Below are 22,388 nucleotides of genomic sequence, written 5' to 3'. Positions count from 1 at the left end.
ATCTAAAAATACTGTGCCCACTAAATTCTTATTATCAATTTCCTGTAGCCAATAGTCAGTTAACTGAGTGAGTGCTGTTGTTGTGGAATGACCCATTTTATAAGCATGCTGATACATTGTGTTTAACCCATTTACTTCCAAATACTCTTGTATTTGATCATACACAACTTTTTACATCACTTTGCTTACTGCCGGTAATAAACTTATTGGTCTGCTATTCTGACCTGAAAACTGTTCTTTATTATTTTTTATTAAAGGTAAAATTTTAGCTTTTTTCCATTGTGAGGGAAAAACACCTGCTGTTAAACTCAGATTAATAATATGAGAAATGGGCAAAGCAATGACATCTACCACCATCTTCAACAATTTAACATCTAAGTGATCTATTCCACAGGGTTTATCTTTACTTGCTTGTAATATTTTCTTCACATTGTCCTCTGTTACAGTGTTACATTTAAATGTGCAATCTTTTGTTTTCATTATCCTATTTGATATTAAATCATATGAGATATTTTCATCTTGTCCCAAATCCATGGCTTGTCTAATTTTTTGTATTTTATGCTTAAAAAAATTGGCTCAAATAATTAGCAATCTCTTTTGGTCTAGTAAGACAAATCCCATCAGCCTCTAATGATGTTGTATTACATTTTGTTTTCCTTCCCAGTAATTCATTAAGTGTTTTCCATACCTTTGCACTGTCCATTCCAGCATCTCTTAATTTATTTTGATAATATATTTGTTTTTTACGTTTGTTCATTTTAGTCACCTGATTTCTAAATTTACGATACTAATTCCACTGAACCACGTCATTCTGTTTAATAGCTTCTGCTTTAGCTTGATTCCTGTGCCTCATATATTCTTTGAGCTCTTGATCCAGCCATGGAGTTGAAACATTTCTTACAGTTTGTTTCCTTAAAGGAGCGTGTTTGTCTATTACTCTGGTTATCAAGTTATCAAAAATGGCCACAGCTCTAGTAGGATTCTGCTGCTGTGTAACCTCCAACCAATCTACACTCCTCATTTCTTCTACGAAATCATTCTCTTTAAACTTTTTATATGTCCTTTTATGAATAAAATTTTGACCGGATTTAGATACTTTTGTAATTCTTTTCACAGCTATTAAATTATGGTCACTACAACCGACCGGAATAGAGACTGCCTCCGAACATAAATCTTTTACATTTGTAAAAATTAAATCAATAAGAGTTGCTGAATATGTGCCATCGGCTTTCAAATTTACTCGTGTATAATCCTTAACTATTTGAGATAGATTACAAGTATTAGCTAAAGAAAGTAATTTACCCTTTGATGTACAATTCATAGACTTCCAATCTATATTAAAATCTCCTAAGAAATAGATTTCATCTCCCATTTCACATGCTTTATCCAACAATTCACATATTTGATCCAAATACATTACAGTAGCATTTGGTGGTCTATAACAGCATCCGATAAGAATAGGCTTTACATAAGGTAATTGTAGCTGTACCCATATTACTTCAACTCCTGGTATATTAAGATCTCCTCTAACTTTGACTGGAATATTATTTTTAACATAACAAGCTACTCCTCCTCCATACAAATTTCTGTCCTGCCTATATAAATTATAGCCATCTATATTCAATACAGTAGTACAGTACTATTAATAGTTGAGTCTAAATGTGTTTCTGAAATGGCTAATATGTCGAAATTATAATATTTCTGAGATATCATTTATTTTATTCCTTAAACTACAGATATTCAAATGAGCTATTTCAAACATCCCTTTTTGTACCAAAAAATATTTTTCAACCATCTAACACATGTTTGTCCATCAATACTCATGCCTGTAGTATTACATTGAGCTCTCATTAATGCAAATATAACATCCAACCACTCACACATCACACACATACACACACACACAAATATCTTCTGCATTGTAATGAAATAAACAAAATACATCAGTAGAGCAACGCTTGCTCATGACAAATTATTCATTTTCCTAAACTAAATCTTAGCAATGTGGTCTTAAATTCAAGAACAAAAACTTTTAAAATCAAGCTTAACCAAAATTTGAAATTCATTTTCTATTTACCTTGCCCACATCATAATTAGCTTAACAGAAAAATCACTCTTAAATTCAGTGTTTAACTTATAGTCCATTTTATCTGTTATCATATGACCTTATAGTTTATCCGATCTAATCCCTAACATTCAATCCAGTATCGATTATGGTCTTTACATACACTTCTGCTGCACTGCGTTCTGTGAACTTCTTAGTCTCTCCTTTAAATGTTATTATCAGCGTCGCTGGATGAATTATGCCATGTCTCACCCCTGCGTCCTTCAATTTACTCCTTATTTCATGAAATCCTGCACGTTTTTTTGCCATTTCTGTAGTGAGATCTGGAAAAATCCTTAACTTCATCCCTCGTACTTGTAGCACTCCCTCTTTCTTGGCGATTTTTATGATCTCTTCTCTCGTTGTGAGTTTGTGAAGACGTACAATCATCACTCGAGCTGCACCTTTCCCAACCGGTCCAACCCTGCGGGCCATCTCCACCTGTGGCTCCCCCCGTAGTTTATCTTGAAATAAATCCTCAAACAAAGCAGACATGTAGCTGGTCGGATTCCCTTTTTCGATCTCATTCGTCAGGCCAAATACACGCACATTGTATTTGCGACTGTACATTTCCAAGTCGCTCGGCTTTACCTTTCAACTCCTCGTTGGCCTTAAGTCCATCACACAGTCTCCAGCTTTGTCACACGTGAATCAAAGTTCGACATTGTCACATCAACTTCACCAAGCCTTTGTGTGCAGAAAGATATGTCTTTCGCGAGGTTATTTCGTTTATCCACCACCACGTTCAACTCCTCTCGCATTATATTACGTATGAGGGCTGGAAGCTCCAGCACGTTACACTCCTCACCCGCCATGTTACTTGCTCCCACTTGCTGAGACGCTTCTTCACCTTGTTTCGGCTGTACTTTAGACTTCTTAGGAGACATAACACAGCATAGAGTCTTTATTGGTGGCAAACTTATATTTTGGTCACTCTTGCCGTAAGTTAAGCACCACACTGCACGATATTTAGACTAATTGTCAGAGCTCAGTGTCCTCACCGTCTACTCAACTCCGCGCATGCGTGCACACATAACTCCCTGTTTCATTGTAGAGGTCATCTCTCCCTGACTGATGCATTCCTTATACATATGAAATAAAGGCAATTTAATAAACTCCCAAAAGTGAAGATAGAATTATACTGAAAGCCCGTCAATACCAGGGGATTTACCTATTTTCATTGAGTGCAGAGCTTGATTAATTTCCTCTATTGACAAATCAGCGTCACAAATTCGACTAAACTCACGATCAATAATTGGTATACGGTGTTTAATTGTATTAATACATTTCTCACAGCTGTCATAGTTAAATTCAGATGTATAAAGATTGCTGTAAAATTTGCTAACAAATTCTGATATTTCTTTAGGGTCTTTAGAGGTAACTCCATCGATGTTAAGCGCTGAAAGAGCTTTCCTCTGACCGTTTCTTTTTTCCAGGGCAAAAAAATAGTTAGAATTCTTCTCCCCCTCCTCAAGCCATTTCGCTCGAGATCTAATATATGCACCTTTGGCCATCTCTAAATAAGCTCTGTCGAATTCCAGATTTAATTTTTTTTATTTCCATATCTTCTTCTTCTGTAATCTTATCTTTAGCTAGTAAAACATTAAGTCTATTAACCAACTCTGAATCGGTTTTATGTTTAATATTTTTAAGTTCCTTACTTCTTTTAACTGCAATATATCTAGCTTTATATTTAAAGAAATCCCAGTTTTTTTTTTATAATCTCTGGTTGATCCGGTAAATAATTCTTTGGTAAGATTGATACTATTATTAAATTGTTTGTCTTGTAACAAGGTATTATTAAGTTTCCAATAGCCCCTCATTCTCGGGTTATCATTGATGTCACTCAATTTTATTGCAACTAATTTATGATCTGATAAGGGGGCAGTGACATGAGAAACATCTTTTACATATTTAAGGATAGAAGATGAAATTAGAAAAAAGTCAATCCTAGATCTAAGAGATAAACTTCTATTGGACCAGGTAAAATCTTTTGTAGAATGATTAAAGAACCGCCATGCATCAGTAAGAGAGAGATTGGAGCACAGGGAAAAAATTAGATCATTATTCATCCTGCTATCAAGTCTAGGGGGGTATCTATCCAGGTGATCGTCCATACATTCATTAAAATCTCCCCCCAAAATAAAATAAACATTATTATATTTTTTGTGTAACTTTTTAAGCTTGTCCACTAGAGAGAACATTACTCTATTGGATGCACGAGCGTTGTGTCCATATACACAACAAGCTATAAAGGTGGCGTCATCTTGTTTAATTACAGCACAAACCCATCTGCCTTCATCAGAACATACAGTTTCTAATACAGTCCCTTTAAATCTATGTAACATTATAGCAGTCCCAGCCGAGTGGCTGCTGCCATGGCTAAAGAAAATTGAGCTTCCCCATTGCGTTCTCCAAAATTTAACATCTGTTTCCCCATAATGAATTTCTTGAAGAAAGATAAGATCAGCTGCACTTCTTTTACAAAACTATTTGAAAATTTGAAGTTACAACCGACAAGGAGTTAAACAAATATTCCATAACAAGAACCCCTAAACAAAATGAGAAAAAACAACAAAAAAGTTACTTTCTTTAGACTAGCTACCAGAATGTAAAGGGAGAGGTGGATAATAACCAAAGCACATGTTATCGAGGTGATAAACAAATAAGGAGATTAATAGTAAAGGTAACAATAATTAAAGAAGAACAAAACTAGTTCCTATTTGTGCACAACTTAAAAGTTTTTGCACAGTTTATATTGTTAGTCGTCAAGTTTCATCTTTTCGATTTTTGCATGAGAAAAGTAACCAGTGCGAGCAGCAGCTTGGCTTACACGACATCAGCATAGAAGATTTGTTTCCCATCAATCAAAGCAAATGAGTTGCGAAAGGTTGCCTTCTTGCCCTCCTCCCTTGCCGCCTTCACAAGAGGCCACAGCTTGTCCCGCGCTGCTCTATCTTCAGGAGACAGCGGCTCCGAGAGACGCAGTTTATTGTCAGTTAGAAACTTGCAACCTTTAGCAGCACTCCAAATGATGTCACGAATGCGGCGCTGTGAGAAGAGAATTATGATCGATCTGGTCTTTCCATCCGTCCGCTTCGGACCCAGACGATGAACGACATCGACACTGTCCTGTAGCCCGTCTCCGACTCCAGGAGCAATCTTCCCTAAGATGTTGAGGACCACACTTCGGACATCCTCATTGTCTTTTTCCGCAACGCCGTGCAACTTTAGAAACCATCGCCAACTGTAACGTCTACACTCCTGTACACTTGCTTTCAGTGATTTGTTTTCCTTTCTCAGAGCGTGGACCTCAGATTCCATATGATCGAGAGCCTCTTTATGCACGCCAACATCCAAAATAAGCTGTTGTACCGTCGCTGTTAGACTTTTGACTTGTTTGGAAGTTGCCTCGGTGGTAGTTTCAATCGCCGAAATCTTCTGGAACGTTTTGTCTAATTTAGAATCAAGCTCACGAATAGCCGCCAAGACATTCTCATTCCCGTTTCCACTAACGTTAGATTCTGCGCGTTTAGTTTTTTTAGCAGCTGGCCTCTGAGGAGTATCCGAGAGGGATGTGACAACAACCTCATTGTCGAAATTTGGACATGTGTCAAACCACTGTGATTCGGTATCTTTCTTAAGTTTAAATCCAGCACTACTCGAGGCTGATGCTGAATTCTCAAATTGATCAGTTGAGCCAGATGCGTCGGAAGACATGGTGTCAAGCCAAACTTGTTTAACTTTCTTCTTGCCTCTTTTTCCCATGCATAAAGATGTCAAATCAGAATCATATAACGTTTTCACGTATTTTTTTCACGTTATCACCAGTCCGATTAATAGGTTATATCACCACTTCACCTTTATTTCCCTGAAGAGCAAAGAAACACTACCACCTACACCGCCGCCATCTTGGCCTCACAAATCTATATTAAATAAAGCAGCACCATTAAAAGCTTCAACCGCCATCTTCTATTGCATCAGCTGCAATACAGCCTTGCACTACAGCGTCCCAATGGTTAAACCGCGTTATTGCAGGCGTTATTAGTTGAAAATATCTGTCGACAATATCTGTTTTGACGTTTATCGATAATGTCGACTACATTTTTCAGCCCTAGGGAGATGAGTGAAGAGCTGTGCCTTATTTCTAACGTTACCTATATTTCACGACGAGTGTTCCACACAGTGTTAGAGCGAACACTAACAAATATTACTGGATTTCGTTCCTTAAAAGGCAACTGAGAGCTTTAATTCACTACAAAATGTTTAATTAATTGCGTTTGACACCCATATTTGGCAGAAAATAATACCACGCAGATCAATCATTTCACAACATGATAAACTTAACGTTACCACAGTTCAGAACCACGACTATCACAGAACCACGGTCAACGAAAGAATATTCAAATTAAAATCATAACAATTAGTTTTAGTCCAGTGATCTTCCTGATAGGCCAATTTAACGTTACTGGTAGAACACTCTAGAAATTCAACAGTTCACCTTGTAAAATGGCCTGTGCTTCGCGCGCGCAAAACTTTAGGCTTTGTCGAGTGTGCTCAGAAAGAAAATGCCTGTGAACGTGCATAAAAACAATTACAGTGCGTGAGACGTGATGATAGAGAAAACTAAGCTTAATCGAGGCTTTACTACCTTTACATCATTTATAAAGTGGCATGACATTGGCAAAAATCAAAATACAAAAATCAGACGTCAGAGCTCGTTGGCTGTCTAATGTTAATTATTCATTATTACAGCGATTTGTGATCGAATAATAGATTAAACTAATAAACTGTATACATTGAAATCAATTTACAGTCTGATTTATCTGTATTACTATCAAGTTAAAGTATTAGACTTACCCCACGCTTGACTCTTCCACAAGTAAAATGGCGTTCGCATGTGGTCTGGACTCTGGTTCAGTCAAAACGACGGTTGCATGTAAACGGAGGTGTGGCTTGGTTAACTCTAAAAGAGAGTTATGTTTGCAACAACGCAAAATGACACCAACTCTTATTTAAAATGGACACTTCTGGTGTTAAACCCAATCTGTTTAGTGTTGATTCAACACTTTATTTTAATACTTTATTGTAACACTGGAAAATCAACACCGGTCAATTTACTGTGATGTTGACAATTTTACATTGTACTGGTTATCACTTGGTTTTTGACCAAGTGAAGCTCTTGAAACAATTCACAGAAGAGTATGTTGTCTGGAAAGAAATCAAGCATCACTGGCAAAGGCTCAAAAGAGACCATGCCTTTCTTAAAAATCTTTTAAAATAGGTTGCTGTTGATATAACTGTTTTTGTTCAGTACTTCGCTTATATTATGTGCTGCAATACTATATTCAATTCAATTCAATTCCATTCAATTCAATTCAATTCAAATTTATTTGTATAGCGCTTTTCACAATACATATTGTCTCAAAGCAGCTTTACAGAAAGTGCATTTCAAAAAAAGGTACATAGAAAAATACAGTTAGTTAATCATGCATTAATTTAGGGCATAACATATCGCCTGCGTCGAGTCGTCTCCTCACGGGCGTGGAGTCGTCTCCTCACGGGCTTCGAGTCGTCTCTGCATGGGTGTTGGGGCATCTGAAGTTTCCATGAGAGGCTGGATACAAACTGGAGCTGACGTACTCTATTTACCTCGGGACTAGCGTCCCGAGATAACAACAGAAAAGCAGATGGGAAATAATTAGCGTAGCTGCTGTTCCTAATATTAATGCATTCAATCTGATTCAACTGTAGTATAAAAGGTAAGTATTATGTGAATGCTTGGCTAAAGAGATGCGTCTTTAATCTAGTTTTAAACTGGGACAGCGAATCTGAGCCTCGAACAATATCAGGAAGGCCATTCCAGAGTTTAGGAGCTAAATGTGTATATATAACACTTCAATGTGTATATTATATAATGTACTGACTGCTGCTTTGTAAATTTATGTAAGGAACAGGCAACTCTGGCCCTTTGCATTCTACTTTTTGAGGTTAATTAAGAGTTAACCTCCAACCCTAATCGAGCACATCTGAAAATTTGAACCAAAGTCTTCAGGTTTACTTATAGACAATAGGCAGGAGGGTTTGAGGTTGGAGCTAAATCTGCAGGACAGTGGACGCTGAGGGCCAGAGTAAACCATCACTGCTTTAAATAACGCAGAACATAAGCTGACCCGACTGTCCATTAAACAACTTCATTTGAATGGTTTGTGTTTTTTGTTTTACTTTCAGACCAGCACTGGAGAACGCCTGACAATGGGATGTTGAGACTTCTTCCTCTGGTTGAGAAAAAGCTACACCACATCAGTGATCACATCTTCTGTTCTTCAACTGAACAAACTGTTTAGACGAGGTAGAAGAACACGAACATGATAGAGACGTACAGGGAAGAGCAAGAAACCAGTTTAGCTGTGATAATGAATCATTATTTTCCAACACAATATCAAATCTGTTTTCTGTAGGTGACTGAATATGATTCTCTGGCACTCGTTTTGTGGCTTCAGCAGCTGTGAATGGATTCATATGATGGTAACGTATTTTTGAAGACACATTTTTATTTATCTTGAATCTCATTTTTCTTTATGCTACTTTATCAACTTTATGCTTTGTCCTCCAATAAAGTGTTGTTTAATAAAGTATGGTGACTATTGTGTATTGAAAGTGGTGTTTGGTACAGTAAATATAAATTTTTATTTGAGAAATTTTTATTTCTTATTTCTTTAGTTTAATTAATTTAAAAATAACTACATATAATTAAAAATAATAATAATTACAACTGGCCTGTTGGAGTATGCTTTTACTTCTACAAAAAGGGCAGATTAGGTACCTAGTCTTATTATTTTTTATTTCATAAATTAATCAGATGATTTAGATTAATTCACAAATAACACACACGTAAATGTGGTGGACAAAAAATAAATAGGGGTGCACTATCTAAGCTTTCACATTGCCTTTTAAGTCTAGTAATTTACATAATCATAGCAGACGCTTTTGTCCAAAGCAGCTTTAAAAGTGAGGAAAACAACGAAACCGTTATAAAGATAAAATAATAGGCTACTTAGATACGTTTCAACCGTTTTTAGAAACACACACACACACAGTGTGAGCAATGTTCTTATTAGGTGTTTTTATGCGTTTGTCACAGAAACGATAAATATTTAATCAATCACGACAAATATTAGAGAAAAATACAATATGATGTATGCCAGCATCTTGCGCATCAAAACAAACTTGTCCTTCCTCCATCACGGTTGAACTCGCACTAGATCCAGCAAGGGTAAGCTAGAACTCTAGCTCCTCCCATTTGACGCTGCAGCGAATCCCCGCTCACTAAATTTAGCAAGGTGGAGCTGGAGCTCCAGAAAAGGGGGAGCTCGAGCTCTAACTCCTCCCATTTGGCTCTGCATCGAGCACCATCTCACCCGCCTATTACGTCTCGTCTTTCCATTGGACTGGTTATACACGTGCTTCACGACGCAATCACGCAGGGCGTTCCCACCGCGTCTCGACGCAGCTCGAGTTCCCTTGAAAGGGAAGCTGATGTTTCGCCATGTAATCAGACAGTCGATTCCTAAGTTCCGATACAAAATAGTAGTAAGTATTTCACAGAAACTTTTATAAAACCGTAGACAGGAATGTGTGTACTAGCTACTTGATGGAAAAGATGGAGGAGTTTGTGAATCGGTTGGATATCTAGACTAAATATGGATCAAGGGGACTTTTTATGTCTTGAGGCCCTTTACAGGTGACGTCCACATTAATACTTTTTTTCTGAAAGGACGTGTTTGACATTTTTCATCCTGTAGTAAAGGAACGGGGTTTCTTTTGTGTATCGTGCTGTAAGTTAGGCTATGTCAGTGGTTCCCAATCCTGGTCCTGGGGACCCACAGCTCTGCCAGTTTGTATGTTTCCTTTATCTGACACACCCAGTTCAGTTCAGAGCTCTTTCCTAACGAGATGATGATCTGAATCAGGTGTGTTAAATGAGGGAGACATGCAAACTGTGCAGAGCTGTGGGTCCCCAGGACCAGGATTGGGAACCACTGGGCTATGTGATGATTTTTCAAATTACTTTTTTGAGTGAACGCATCGATGTCATTATCTATTTACCTCCAACTCTCATGATCAGATCATTGATAAAGATGTTTAATTAAGTTTAATTACTTTAGTTTTGTGTTTGTTCGTCATTTACATCCAGTGTCAGTGGAGATCAGACTGTTTCAACTGTTCAGCTTCATCATGGATGACACACAAACATCCAGAGTTGAAGATTTTTCTCCAGTTTGCAGGTACTTTAAATTAATACATTAAATAACCCTTTATAGACCCATAATAAAAGAGATGTCTGTTTTAAATGAATTTCTTGAAAACAATGTCTAAACCCTCCTCAAGTGCTTTTCATCCAAACAGTATGAAGATCTTACATATGATGATTATCATCAAAAACGAATTAAATCTGTTCTGTTATAGTTCAGTTCAGCAGGAGAGATCAGAACCAGCGCCCAGCTGTGTGTCTTCGAGGAGTGACAGGTCTATGGGTCATCTAATAGATTTTAAGAATGACAATACACAGGCTGATCTCAGGTAGGCTACAACATTTCTTAAAGACATGATTAACATTTTAATATTATGGTGTTTTGTATTTTGTATTTATGATATTCATAATAGACATTGTTTTCACCTGATGCAAGAGAGACATATCTATGAGTGTTCCAATTTCATGGCTTGGAATCAGATAAATAGCATTTTATTGAAAGAGATGCTTATATTATTTGAAACACCCAGCTTTTGTGGTCATTTTAAATGGACTGCAGTCCTTTTTGTTGGTACCTGGGCGTTGTGGAATTGCAGGTAATGTGCAGCAGTGCTGCTGTGGCCTTACATGTATATTCAGAGCTCAAAATAATGCCCTATTCTATATTCTGACCTCAAACCCATTATAACCTCCTCCAAAATGACTCCTCCAAAAATGACCAACAGATGGTATCAATGTAATACAATTAAAGGGGTCATATGACGATTCTAAAAAGAACATTATTTGGTGTAATGCAATGTGTTTATGCGGTTTTAGGTTAAAAAACAAACATACTCATTATTCTACACATACTGTACATTATTGTTGCTTCTCTATGCCCCACCTTTCTGAAATGCGTTGATTTTTACAAAGCTCATCGTTCTGAAAAGCGTGGCGTGCTCTGATTGGCCAGCTAGCCAGTACATTGTGATTGGCCCGATAACCTTAAAGGGGTGGTATAATGCTCTTTTCACAAGATGTAAAATAAGTCTTTGATGTCCCCAGTGTGTGTATGTGAAGTTTTAGCTCAAAATACCCCACAGATATTTTATATCCTTTTACCTCACACAGACATGCACTGAAAATGTCAATGTTTATGTTCAAACCAGAGTCAGACAATAATGGAGAGACTCAAGAAGTGACAACATGTAGAATGCAACAGTACATTTCTGAATGGTTAGTTGATGAATTTAGGTAGCTTATGTGTTATCTTCTATTCATTGATTAGCATTTTTTAAGGACTTCGTCTTCAACATTACACACTAACTAAAGTTAAAAAAGTGAAATTATAATCAACCACCCCTTCAAGCGTGTGACGGAAATGTCTCGCCCCTTACCATATTTGGAACATCAGCTCCAGAAGCAATAATGGCAGGTGATCATGTCAGAACTACCTTATCAATTCGAGCCCGATTCTGATCCGGAAAATGCAGATGTCCAAGATGAGCGATCATCTTTGCATGGCGGCGCTGGCGGCAACAATAATACAGCGAGAACAAAAGTTACGACATTGTTTCTACTCAGACAATTCATGGGACCATATCATCTGAACATATTTCCAAATGAAATAACCTTTTATAGGCCCATAATAAAAGATATGTCTGTTTTAAATGAATTTCTTGAAAACAATGTCTAAACCCTCCTCAAGTGCTTTTCATCCAAACAGTATGAAGATCTTGCATATGATGATTATCATCAAAAACTAATTAAATCTGTTCTGTTATAGTTCAGTTCAGCAGGAGAGATCAGAACCAGCGCCCAGCTGTGTGTCTTTGTGGAGTGACGGGTCTATGGGTCATCTAATAGATTTTAAGAATGACGATACACAGGCTGATCTCAGGTAGGCTATAACATTTCTTAAAGACATTTAAATATTTGAATGAAAGAGATTTTTGAATAGTCAGTAGCAAATTCTTAAAATATAAAAAAAACATACTTACAGGCTGTGTGAGAGTCAGAAGCGCCAGAATGTACAAGCAAATATGGAATTGCCCCACTTTTTAGAATCAGCTTTGTGCACGGCCTGCCTTGTACTCTCGCAGGGTCTGGAAACAGTCCTCTGAAAATTGCGCATCACACAGTCGAATATTTTAGTTGTACTGTTCTGGAACAGTTGTAAATAAAGTTTAAGCATTGTTTTCTAATTGTGTCCTCTTTTGGAAGGCCAAACTCATTTAGTTTGGCTTTCGCAGCGAAAAACACAGTGTCTCCACGACATGGCGGCGCTGGCGGCAACAATAATACAGCGAGAACAAAAGTTACGCCTTCTTTCTTTGCGTATACATTTATTTATGAAACTGTCCCCACTCTCTGACCTAGATTTGTTGGGGCGAGTTTGAAAGAAGAGTTTTAGGAAGGCGTGGCTGAGCCTTTATAACTTTTATAAAGAATATCTCTTAAGGTTTTACACTTTGAGCTTTGTAACTCTGCAGATCTTATACTTGCACTAACAGCTACATAACACACTAAAGAAAAAGGAAAACAAGAAATCGCATCATATGACCTTTAAACTTTATGAAATTAATCCTGTTGTTGATAGAAAACATTGTTTCTACTCTGATAATCACTGGGACCAAATCATCTGCACATATTGCCAAATAGGCACAAGGTTTTGTTATCAGTTGAAGATCCTCCTTTATGCCTCTTATGACAGAGTCCACTATCTTTAAAGCAGATTTTAAAGGAATGCGATGGTTTTAACTCTTCTAGGACTCTGTTTTTATTCTGTTGATTCGTATTAATAGATTTTTTTTTTATTAAGTGAGGCTGAATTAGTTTAAAAACATTTGTAAATTTCGTTTTTAGTTTATTTCTCTTTTTATATTTTGCTACTTTTATTCTCACCATTAAAATAGCTCTGACAACTGACATGATGTTAAATTATAAGCAATCAATCAGTAATATATTATTTTAATATAATATTTACAATATATAAAAAGCTTTCTCAAGCTAACACAAAGTTTGTCTTGACAAACGTTTTTTTTTTATAGTTTTTGTTTTTAGTATTATTACAGTTGTGGCCTTGAGCAGTTGATTTATTAATAAGTGCATTTACTTATTATCTGTTTTAGGAGGTTGACAGTGAATTATTAAGGTAATATAAAACAAATCCACCAATATGTCTGATTCTTGATTCTCTTCATGATGTTTAAGGTCAATCCCACCACAAAGATCAACAGTAACAAAACCCGTCTGTAAGAAGAATGACCAGCCTATGAATCAACTACAGGACTTTAATGAAAGCAGGGATGCTAGTGTCAGGTAAAGTAAACAAACAGGTAAACAAATACAACATTTTATTCTATATATTTAACTTATGTAATACCATGTTATTTTAATTTTACAGCCATGAAGTCCTGAACACATTTAGATCAAAACTGATGAAGAAGTTTAAGTGTCTGAATGAGGGAACAGCAAAGCAGGGAAACCCAACACTCCTGAATGAGATCTACACAGAGCTCTACATCACAGAGGGTGACAGTGTAGAGATCTGTAATGAACATGAGGTGAGACAGATTGAGACACAATCCAGGAGAGCAGCAACAGAGGACAAACCCATCAAATGCAATGACATCTTTAAACCTTTACCTGGACAAAACAAACCCATCACAACTGTGCTGACAAAGGGAGTCGCTGGCATTGGAAAAACAGTCTCTGTGCAGAAGTTCATCCTAGACTGGGCTGAAGGCAAAGAGAATCAGGACGTCCAGCTCATATTTCCACTACCTTTCAGAGAGATCAATTTGATGAAGGACAAAACACTCAGTCTTTCAGATCTTCTTCATGTGTTTTTCCCTGAAACAAAAGAAATGGAAATATCCAGTGACAAATATAAAGTGTTGTTCATCTTTGATGGTCTGGATGAGTGTCGTCTGTCTCTGGATTTTCAGAGTTATGTGAGGTTTTGTGATGTAAGTGAATCAGCCTCAGTGGACGTACTGCTGACGAACCTCATTGTGGGGAATCTGCTTCCCTCTGCTCTGATCTGGATCACCTCTAGACCAGCAGCAGCCGATCTCGTCCCCTCTGAGTGTGTCCATCGAGTGACAGAGGTACGAGGCTTCAATGAGCCACAGAAGGAGGAATACTTCAGGAAGAGAATCAGTGATCAGAGTCTGGCCAATACAATCATCTCACACCTGAAGTCATCAAGGAGCCTCTACATCATGTGCCACATCCCAGTGTTCTGCTGGATCTCAGCCACTGTTCTAGAGAAGATGTTGAGTGAAGCAGAGAGTGGAGAGATTCCCAAGACTCTCACTCAAATGTACACACACTTCCTGATCCTTCAGTCCAACATCAAACAGGAGAAAGACTATGAGAAGAACCTGACAGATGAAGACATGATCCTCAAACTGGGAAAAGTGGCTTTTCAGCAGCTTGTGAAAGGCAATGTGATCTTCTATGAGAAAGACCTGAGAGAGTGTGGCATTGATGTGACAGAAGCATCAGTGTACTCAGGATTGTGCACTCAGATCTTCAGAGAGGAGTCAGGCCTGTATCAGGCTAAAGTCTTCTGCTTTGTTCACCTGAGTGTTCAGGAACATCTAGCAGCTTTATATGTGCACCTCTGCTTCACAAACAACAACAGGAATGTATTTGACCCAGTCTCTGAACCAGATTTGTTGTTTGTATTAAAGGACTGGTTTCAAGTTAAGTTTAAACATGTTTCATTTTCTGAGCTCCATGAGAGAGCCGTGAATGAGGCTCTACAGAGTAAAAATGGGCATCTGGACCTTTTCCTGCGCTTCCTTCTGGGTTTGTCAGTGGAGTCTCATCAGATTCTCCTTCAGGGACTAATGACACTGAGAAGAAGAAGGTCTGACAGCAATGAGAAAACAGTTGAGTACATCAAGGAGAAGATCAGGACCATTGACTCTCCAGAGAAATCCATCAATCTGTTCCACTGTCTGAATGAACTGGGCGACCAGTCACTAGTCGAGGAAATACAACAGTATCTGAAATCTGGAACAATAAGTGAAGCCAGACTCTCTTCATCTCAGTGGTCAGCTGTAGTTTTTGTGTTGTTGACATCAGAGAAGAGTCTGGAGAAGTTTGATATTAATACATTTGTTGGAGAAAACAATAAAGCTGAAAAACTGAAGGTTCTTCAGAAGCTGCTGCCCGTGATTAAAGTTCAGTAAGTATCAGTGAAAACTATCACTTTACTGTTAAAACAAAAGAAAAGAAAAAGCTCATAAATCTAAGAAACATACAAACATTTATTGTATCAGTAATAGGAGCAATATGGCAGCATACTTGATTTAATTGTTTTTCTGATTTTTTTTAATCTATTTTATTGATGTGAATAATGACGGGGAGATGTGATTGGGAAACAATACAAGCTGACTCAAACTTGTGTTAAAGCACCTGACACCCAATGTCTTCAGCATGAGGATTCATTTAAAACAAACAAGTTTAATGTTACAAATGATTTATAAAGTAGTTTTCCTGGCAACAACGGACAAAAAATGTAATATTCATATAGCATATTTATTGGTTATTCACCTGCAAGGGAGGCCAAGAATTCTAGCCCAAGAATGCGTCTTACATTTAGAGCAAAGCGAGGAGTTAGTTGGTTTAATTTTATGTTGTATATGTCGTGTCTGTTCAGAATCTTGTTCTTTTGCACACTGAGAGTTTGTTATCCTGAGTCCATGTCCCATTTGTCTTTTATTCACACTTAACTCTCTCCAATTGTAATCTGTGACACCATTACCTCAAGGTTCCTGAGTAATTTTGAGACAATGCCATCCATTGGTGACCAAGTGCAGTGTTTTCTTTACTCCATCTACAAATTGTCTACTTTTTCTCAATTTTCTATTGCTTTTTGTTTTCAGTTCATAGTGTTTACCAAGTATGATTTTCATCTCTCTACAGTTTGAGTGATTGTGGAGTCACAGAGAAAGATTGTTCTGCTCTGACTTCAGCTCTGATATCAAACCCCTCACAACTGAGAGATCTGGATCTGAATAATAGAAAACTGCGAAATCCGGGTGTGAAGCTTCTCTCTGTTGTACTGAAGGATCCTGACTGTAAACTGGAGAAACTCGGGTAAGATCATCTACGGTATATCATAGTCAGACATGTTATTGTCTTCTGTAAGACTAAATCAGGGTTCCACAAATCTGGCACTGGAGGGCCGCTGCCTTACTGAGTTTAGCTCAAACCCTGATAAAACTCTCCTTCCTGTAACTCTGAAGACATGGATTAGCTTGTTCAGGCGTCTTTAATTGGGGTTGGAGATAAACTCTGCAGGACAGCGGCACTTCAAAACCGGATTTGAGGAACCCTGGACTAAATGCTCTGATGTAAATTTTAGGGCTACACTGCAGAAAATAAATTTCTTTCTCAGTATTTTTGTTTTCTTTTCTTTTTTGTATTCTTAATTGAAGATAAATTTACTTGAGAAGCAAAATAACTTAAGATGTTAAGTCTTGTATACTGAAAAATTGCCTAAATTTTTTAGATATTAGATATTTAGACTACGTCTGGATCGGATTCAGAACGATGATCAAAACACAGATGGAGTAGATCAAGTCCAACAACACCCCCAAAGCTTCACAGTCCTATACCTCGTCCTGCGTCGACATTTCATTAAGTAACATTAGGCAGTTTTGATTTTACATTTGCGTAGATGGTTCATGACTGAGCTACACCTGTTTGACTTTAATAGTCAAAGTCAATTCCAAAACAAAATCATCTACCAACCATACCTTAAAATCTCGGGTAATAACACCACATTTGGCACACACCACCGAGTCAAAACCAAATATTTATAGGAACAATATATATTCAACTTTTTTCCCCCATGGTACCACAATTGTTTGATTAAAATTAATGAAAAAGACAGCCTATATATTCAGACCTACTGTACTGCACGGGTCTAATATAATGTTACACATCAGCTGTTTTTCCCCAACAGTTAACCAAATGTTCACTTAAAGGTATAGCGGAGGATCTTTCCAAATTTTAGATAAGACCCGCCCTCTCCACTTTTTGAAAAGTTTGATTGATTCACCAGAATGATTGACAATTAGGAGGACCAATAGTATAGGTTACCCACCAGGAAGTAAAACATCCTCCGCTATACCTTTAAGACATAGCAGATAATGTTTGCTTGAATACTCGCCAAGACAGATATTTTGAAACACTGTAATTCTGTGTAGGTATAAGAGTATATCGGGATCACGCGCTGTCTGAGGCGTCTTTGAGGCACGCTTCGGATGTGTCAGTCAATGTGAGTAAAATCATTTTGTTTAAATCAGTATGAGTTTGAAAATCACATTTCATTGGTTCAGACTCATGCCATCGAGAATTCGCTATTAATATTCACAAAGTTGGATTGCTACGTTTTAAAACAATACCAAACTTGTGTTGAGGGAAAGCACAGTCGTCCAGAAGCGAGCAGAGAAAACTGAATTTTTCATGGACAAAGGAAAACATACAAATAAAGATACTTTTAAATGTTTAATTGGTATTTTGACCCTTGGGATCACTAGATGAGGGCTTAATGAACTCATTTTTGTGAACACCTCAAATTCGACCATTTTGCCTGTAGCTCAGAATTATCCTGTACGCATTCTGACTCATTTTGCCAGCACGGCAAAATGAGCCAGCACTGTATCATATTTAATATGCAAATTTCTAGGGCCTATGAATGATCAATATGACCAAAACTTTGCTAAGAAACATCGTGTACAGTCTTCTTCATGCCTTCTGTCCTCTGATTGATAGTTTATACTTAAAAAACAAAAACAAAATTCAAGTAAAGTCCTTTTGCTCAGAAAGTTTTTATTTTTATAAATGTAAATGTAAGAAACATTTATTAGACTGAAGCAACTGGGGTTTATTGATTATTAATAAACCATTTTTTTATGTTAAAAATTGCATATATGATCCATAAAAGCCGTGTGTGTGTAATGTGATACTCAACAAAAAACAGATGCTAACTTGTATATGCATGCATGTGTGTTTTTTTGTTGAGTATCATATTTATACATCGCTTTTATGGCTCATACTGTCAGAAACACAGGGTTAGGACTAGTGTGAAAACTTGAACACAGTCAAAAGGTGAACCCAAATGCAGAAAACCAGATGACAGTTCTGGGAAATATCTTCAAATCTTTTATTTGATGAAAAGGAATGTCCAAACTTTCCTAGGATAAAGCCAAAAAGTAAACTCCAAAAAACTTCCACAAATTGATTGACAACAGTTCCAAAAAGTAAATCCAAAAAGTCCACAAAGTAAATCCAGAAGGAATTTGAAAAAAAGTTCACAAAAAGATCTGTGAGTACTCCAAAATTTCAAAGAGCAAAAGTCAATTAAACAAAACAAAGGAACCATACCAGGTACACAAATTAGATTTAGATAACTCCAAAAGAGGCACAGCAAGAGAATGACCTAGACTTGGTCATGGCACTGGAAACACTGAGCAAAGTAAAACCAACAAGAGACACAATGAACATATATAATCTATGTGGCCAAACATAAGTCTAAAACCTTGACACCGGTGTTGTGCCTGAACGCGTTCATTGAACGATAGATAGTTCATGAACTCGTTCATATTTTGGGCGAACGTGAACTGAACGTACTCTGTTACTGCCTGATGAACGTTACTGTGAACTCGTTCATTCTGGTGTCTGTGAACGGCACGCTCTCTCAGTTTAACTTCGTTCAAAAGGGTGCAAGATTTCTATAGAAATGTATTTGTCCCGTTCGGAACCTCCGTTGTCCCGTTTATTGACGCTGATCTAACCACTGATGTATGACTGAATCTGATACAACAGCAACACTTGATCACGACACCGGTCATCATCCAATCACAGTCCACACTCACGCGCATCAGACCCAGAGATCAGACCATACGAATAACAAACTCTAAATTGAGAATTAATTATTATTTTGGGACAAATCATTGTTTGATTTCCACACAGAATCCTCCGCTGTCTGGTCGCTTCGATCCGGACTCGCGCTAACGGCAAATCCCTTTCACTGTCCGACTGGGTTTTGATTTCGGCAAATCAGTTTTAACGAATTCAAACAACGTGATTATTGTGAGTCCAACATACATCCAGCCACGCAAGAAAGCATCAAATCATCCTGAGTCGAATAATATACTGATGTGATTTGCTGACCAAGAAACATTTCTGATTATTATTAATGAAAAAAAAAAAAAAACAGGATTCTTTGATGAATAAAAGGTTCAAAGTAAATTTATCCGAAATAAAAAAACGTAGCATTATAAATGTACTTGCTGAATAAAAGGAGGCTATTCATTTCTTTAAAAGTAGTGTATAATTACAAAAGCTTTGTATTTCAGATAAATGCTATTATTTTGAACTATGGTTTGTGTGTAATATGACTTTAATCAAAACAAATGTGTTGTCTGAAAACCTTTTGAACACATACAAACCTGAAATGACATATAGGCCTACTGTGTTATGTTGGCCTAGCCTATAGCCTACAAATATTTTTGAGTGTCCCTCATTTTCCTGTAAAGAACCATGCACGATTGTCCCGCATTTGTTTAGTTGGCAACCCTACCCTCAATGCTATGTAAACCCTGGTTGGATAAGGATTTTAAAATTGGATATGAAGATGAAATCTGACGCATAGTTTCAGTGTTAAAACTGATAACATAATTGCTGTCTGTGGTTTTATATGGGCTGTGGCAATAATTTTGAAAAATAATAGTTTGCAGCAACATATGGAAAAAAAGAACTGAACTAGTTCATGTAGAAAGTGAACTTTCCCAACACTGCCTGACACATATATGCAATTCAATGCAAATCAATAATAATTAAGAGATGGAAAATGTTCCCCAAAAGCCTGTTGTGTCATATTTGACATTTATATTAACATGAAAAAATGTCAATTTTTTTTTAATTTTTAACATTAACAAATGGTGAATAATCAATAAACCCAGTTGCTTCAGTCCAGTAAATGTTTCTTACATTAATTTATAAAAATCATGAATCATTAATAAATCATTTCTCAGCAAAAAATACTTTATTTGATTAAAAAAAAGTATAAACTATCAATCAGAGGACAGAAGGCATGAAGTAGATTGTGTGCAAGAGCAAAACAGAGAGGCAGAAGGTAGCATTAGGAAGACAGAAGCAATCACTGCATATCCAGTAAAACCTCATGGTATGTTCACTGTCAGCAACAGTGTTGTCATAATTGTAAAGTTTCTGAATAAAACTCTGACACAGCAAAGCAGCTTTTAGATCTTTTAGTGAACTTATAAATCTCCGTTGCAATTGTTTACATTTCTATTTTTTTCGATCCCTTTTCTTCTCCCCCGCTTACGCAGTCCAAACACAACAGAACCAAAACTAACGCGCCCCCTTGTGGACTGAATGAACAATGTCCGCTTTCAAACTAAAACACATCACATGTGGAAATAATATAACATAACGTCACATGTTATAAATCGTAAACATTACAACCCTCCTTTCGTTACTTTTTTTTTTTTTTTTTTTGAAAACTGTCCACATTATTTAAAGTCAGTGAGGTGTGATGGGGGTCTTCTATTCATCCTGACTGGGTATCTGCGAACAGGTGACTGTGACCCAGGGGGGTCAGGGGCTAAGGGTTCTGGGGTTTGTTCAGGAAGAGTTTCAGTCCAGTTCATGGCATCTTGTCCACCACTCATGACTTTCAAACCACACGACTGAGAGGAGTGCTTTGCATTTGCTGGTAGAGTCTTGAAGTGGGATGAATTTCTGGTGATGACATGGTTATTGCATTTGGCTGTCACCATGGAACCTTTGACAGCAATAACCTTGTATGGCTGGGGGTTGTAGGCAGGGCATAGCTTCCCTTCCTTCTTTTGACGACACAGGACCACATCGCCCACTCTCAGAGCCAACGGAGCAACACGGCGCATCCGGTCAGCATTTTGTTTCATCCTGTTCTTTGCCAGGGCATCTGCCTGTCGTAGTGGTGCATGCGTCAGAGACTGGAAGGAAAGAGGAGATCCAGGTAGCTTGATTCGAAGGGGCCTCCCAAACAGCACATCAGCAGGAGCCATTCCAGTCGAACAGTGAGGCGTGGCACGGTAATTTCGGAGGAACGCGTATAGAGTCTGTTTCCATGGGCGGCCTTCAACATGTGTAGCAAGTATAGCCTTTTCAAGGGTACGCATAAAACGTTCAGCCTCTGCATTAGCCTGAGGCCAGAGTGGAGTTATCGTCCTATGTCTGAAGCCTAGATATGTTGCGAAATTTGCAAATTCTGAGCTTTGGAAGGGTGGGCCATTGTCTGTTTTGACCTCTAGCGGAATTCCCAGTGTCGAGAATATTTTGTCAAGTTTAGGAATTGTGGCTCTGGCTGACGTGGATTGCAGAATCTCCACCTCTGGATATCTGGAGTATTCATCAATGACCACCAAAAGGTAATCACCGGAGGGGAACGGACCACAAAAATCTACACCAACTTTTTCCCATGGTGAAGAAGGCAGCTCAGACATGCGGAGAGGTTCTTGTGTGTGATTGGGCACAACGGCCTGACATGGGATGCAGCCAGCTATCATGGTTTCTACCTGTCTGTCAATGCCAGGGAACCAAACTTTCTCCCTGATCAGTTTCTTTGTTTTGACCAGCCCCTGGTGGCCTTCGTGTGCAAGTGATATCGCCCTGACTTGTAACGATTGAGGGATTACGATCTTTGTGCCACGCAGTACAGTGTCATCAGTTGCATTTACTGTCAGTTCATCTTTGATTTTATGGAATGATTTCATTACAGCACCATCAACTCCATCAGCAAAATCCTGTTTTACAGACAGCGACCCCCATGAGCCTTCTTTGATGAATTGGATGACTTTGCATAGAGTGGGGTCAGCTGTGGTTGCATGCTGAATTTCTGTTAATGTCATTGCCTTAGGGACGGCGTTTTCAGTAAGGAAGTTGACGTATTCTTCCACTTGTTGTTCGGTGTTTGAAACCTCCTGAAAGACATGTGAAACGTGTGGGGTGGCGTGACAT

The 22,388-nt window shown here is 37.8% G+C and overlaps 2 protein-coding genes across 2 annotated transcripts in view; both read left to right on the top strand.

Moving 5' to 3' along the window:
* The window catches only part of LOC309510013 (uncharacterized protein), a gene marked incomplete at its 3' end in the record, with an annotated part of 1,894,646 nt that overhangs the window by 743,481 nt on the left and 1,128,777 nt on the right, over positions 1-22,388 (top strand). The gene's annotated exons all lie outside the window — the stretch shown is intronic.
* On the top strand, positions 12,188-15,544 carry LOC309510005 (NLR family CARD domain-containing protein 3-like; the record flags this gene model as incomplete). Its single annotated transcript, XM_082191142.1, has 3 exons — positions 12,188-12,237; positions 13,551-13,658; positions 13,744-15,544. The coding sequence occupies 3 exons, from the start codon at positions 12,188-12,190 to the stop codon at positions 15,539-15,541; spliced, it is 1,956 nt and encodes a 651-aa protein (XP_082047268.1). The 3' UTR covers positions 15,542-15,544.

Source organism: Leuciscus leuciscus (assembly GCF_965113295.1).
Source record: "Leuciscus leuciscus genome assembly, contig: SUPER_11_unloc_1, whole genome shotgun sequence".
NCBI lineage: Eukaryota > Metazoa > Chordata > Actinopteri > Cypriniformes > Leuciscidae > Leuciscus > Leuciscus leuciscus.
Note: the sequence above shows the minus strand (reverse complement) of the source record. Positions and strands in the feature narration are given on the sequence as shown.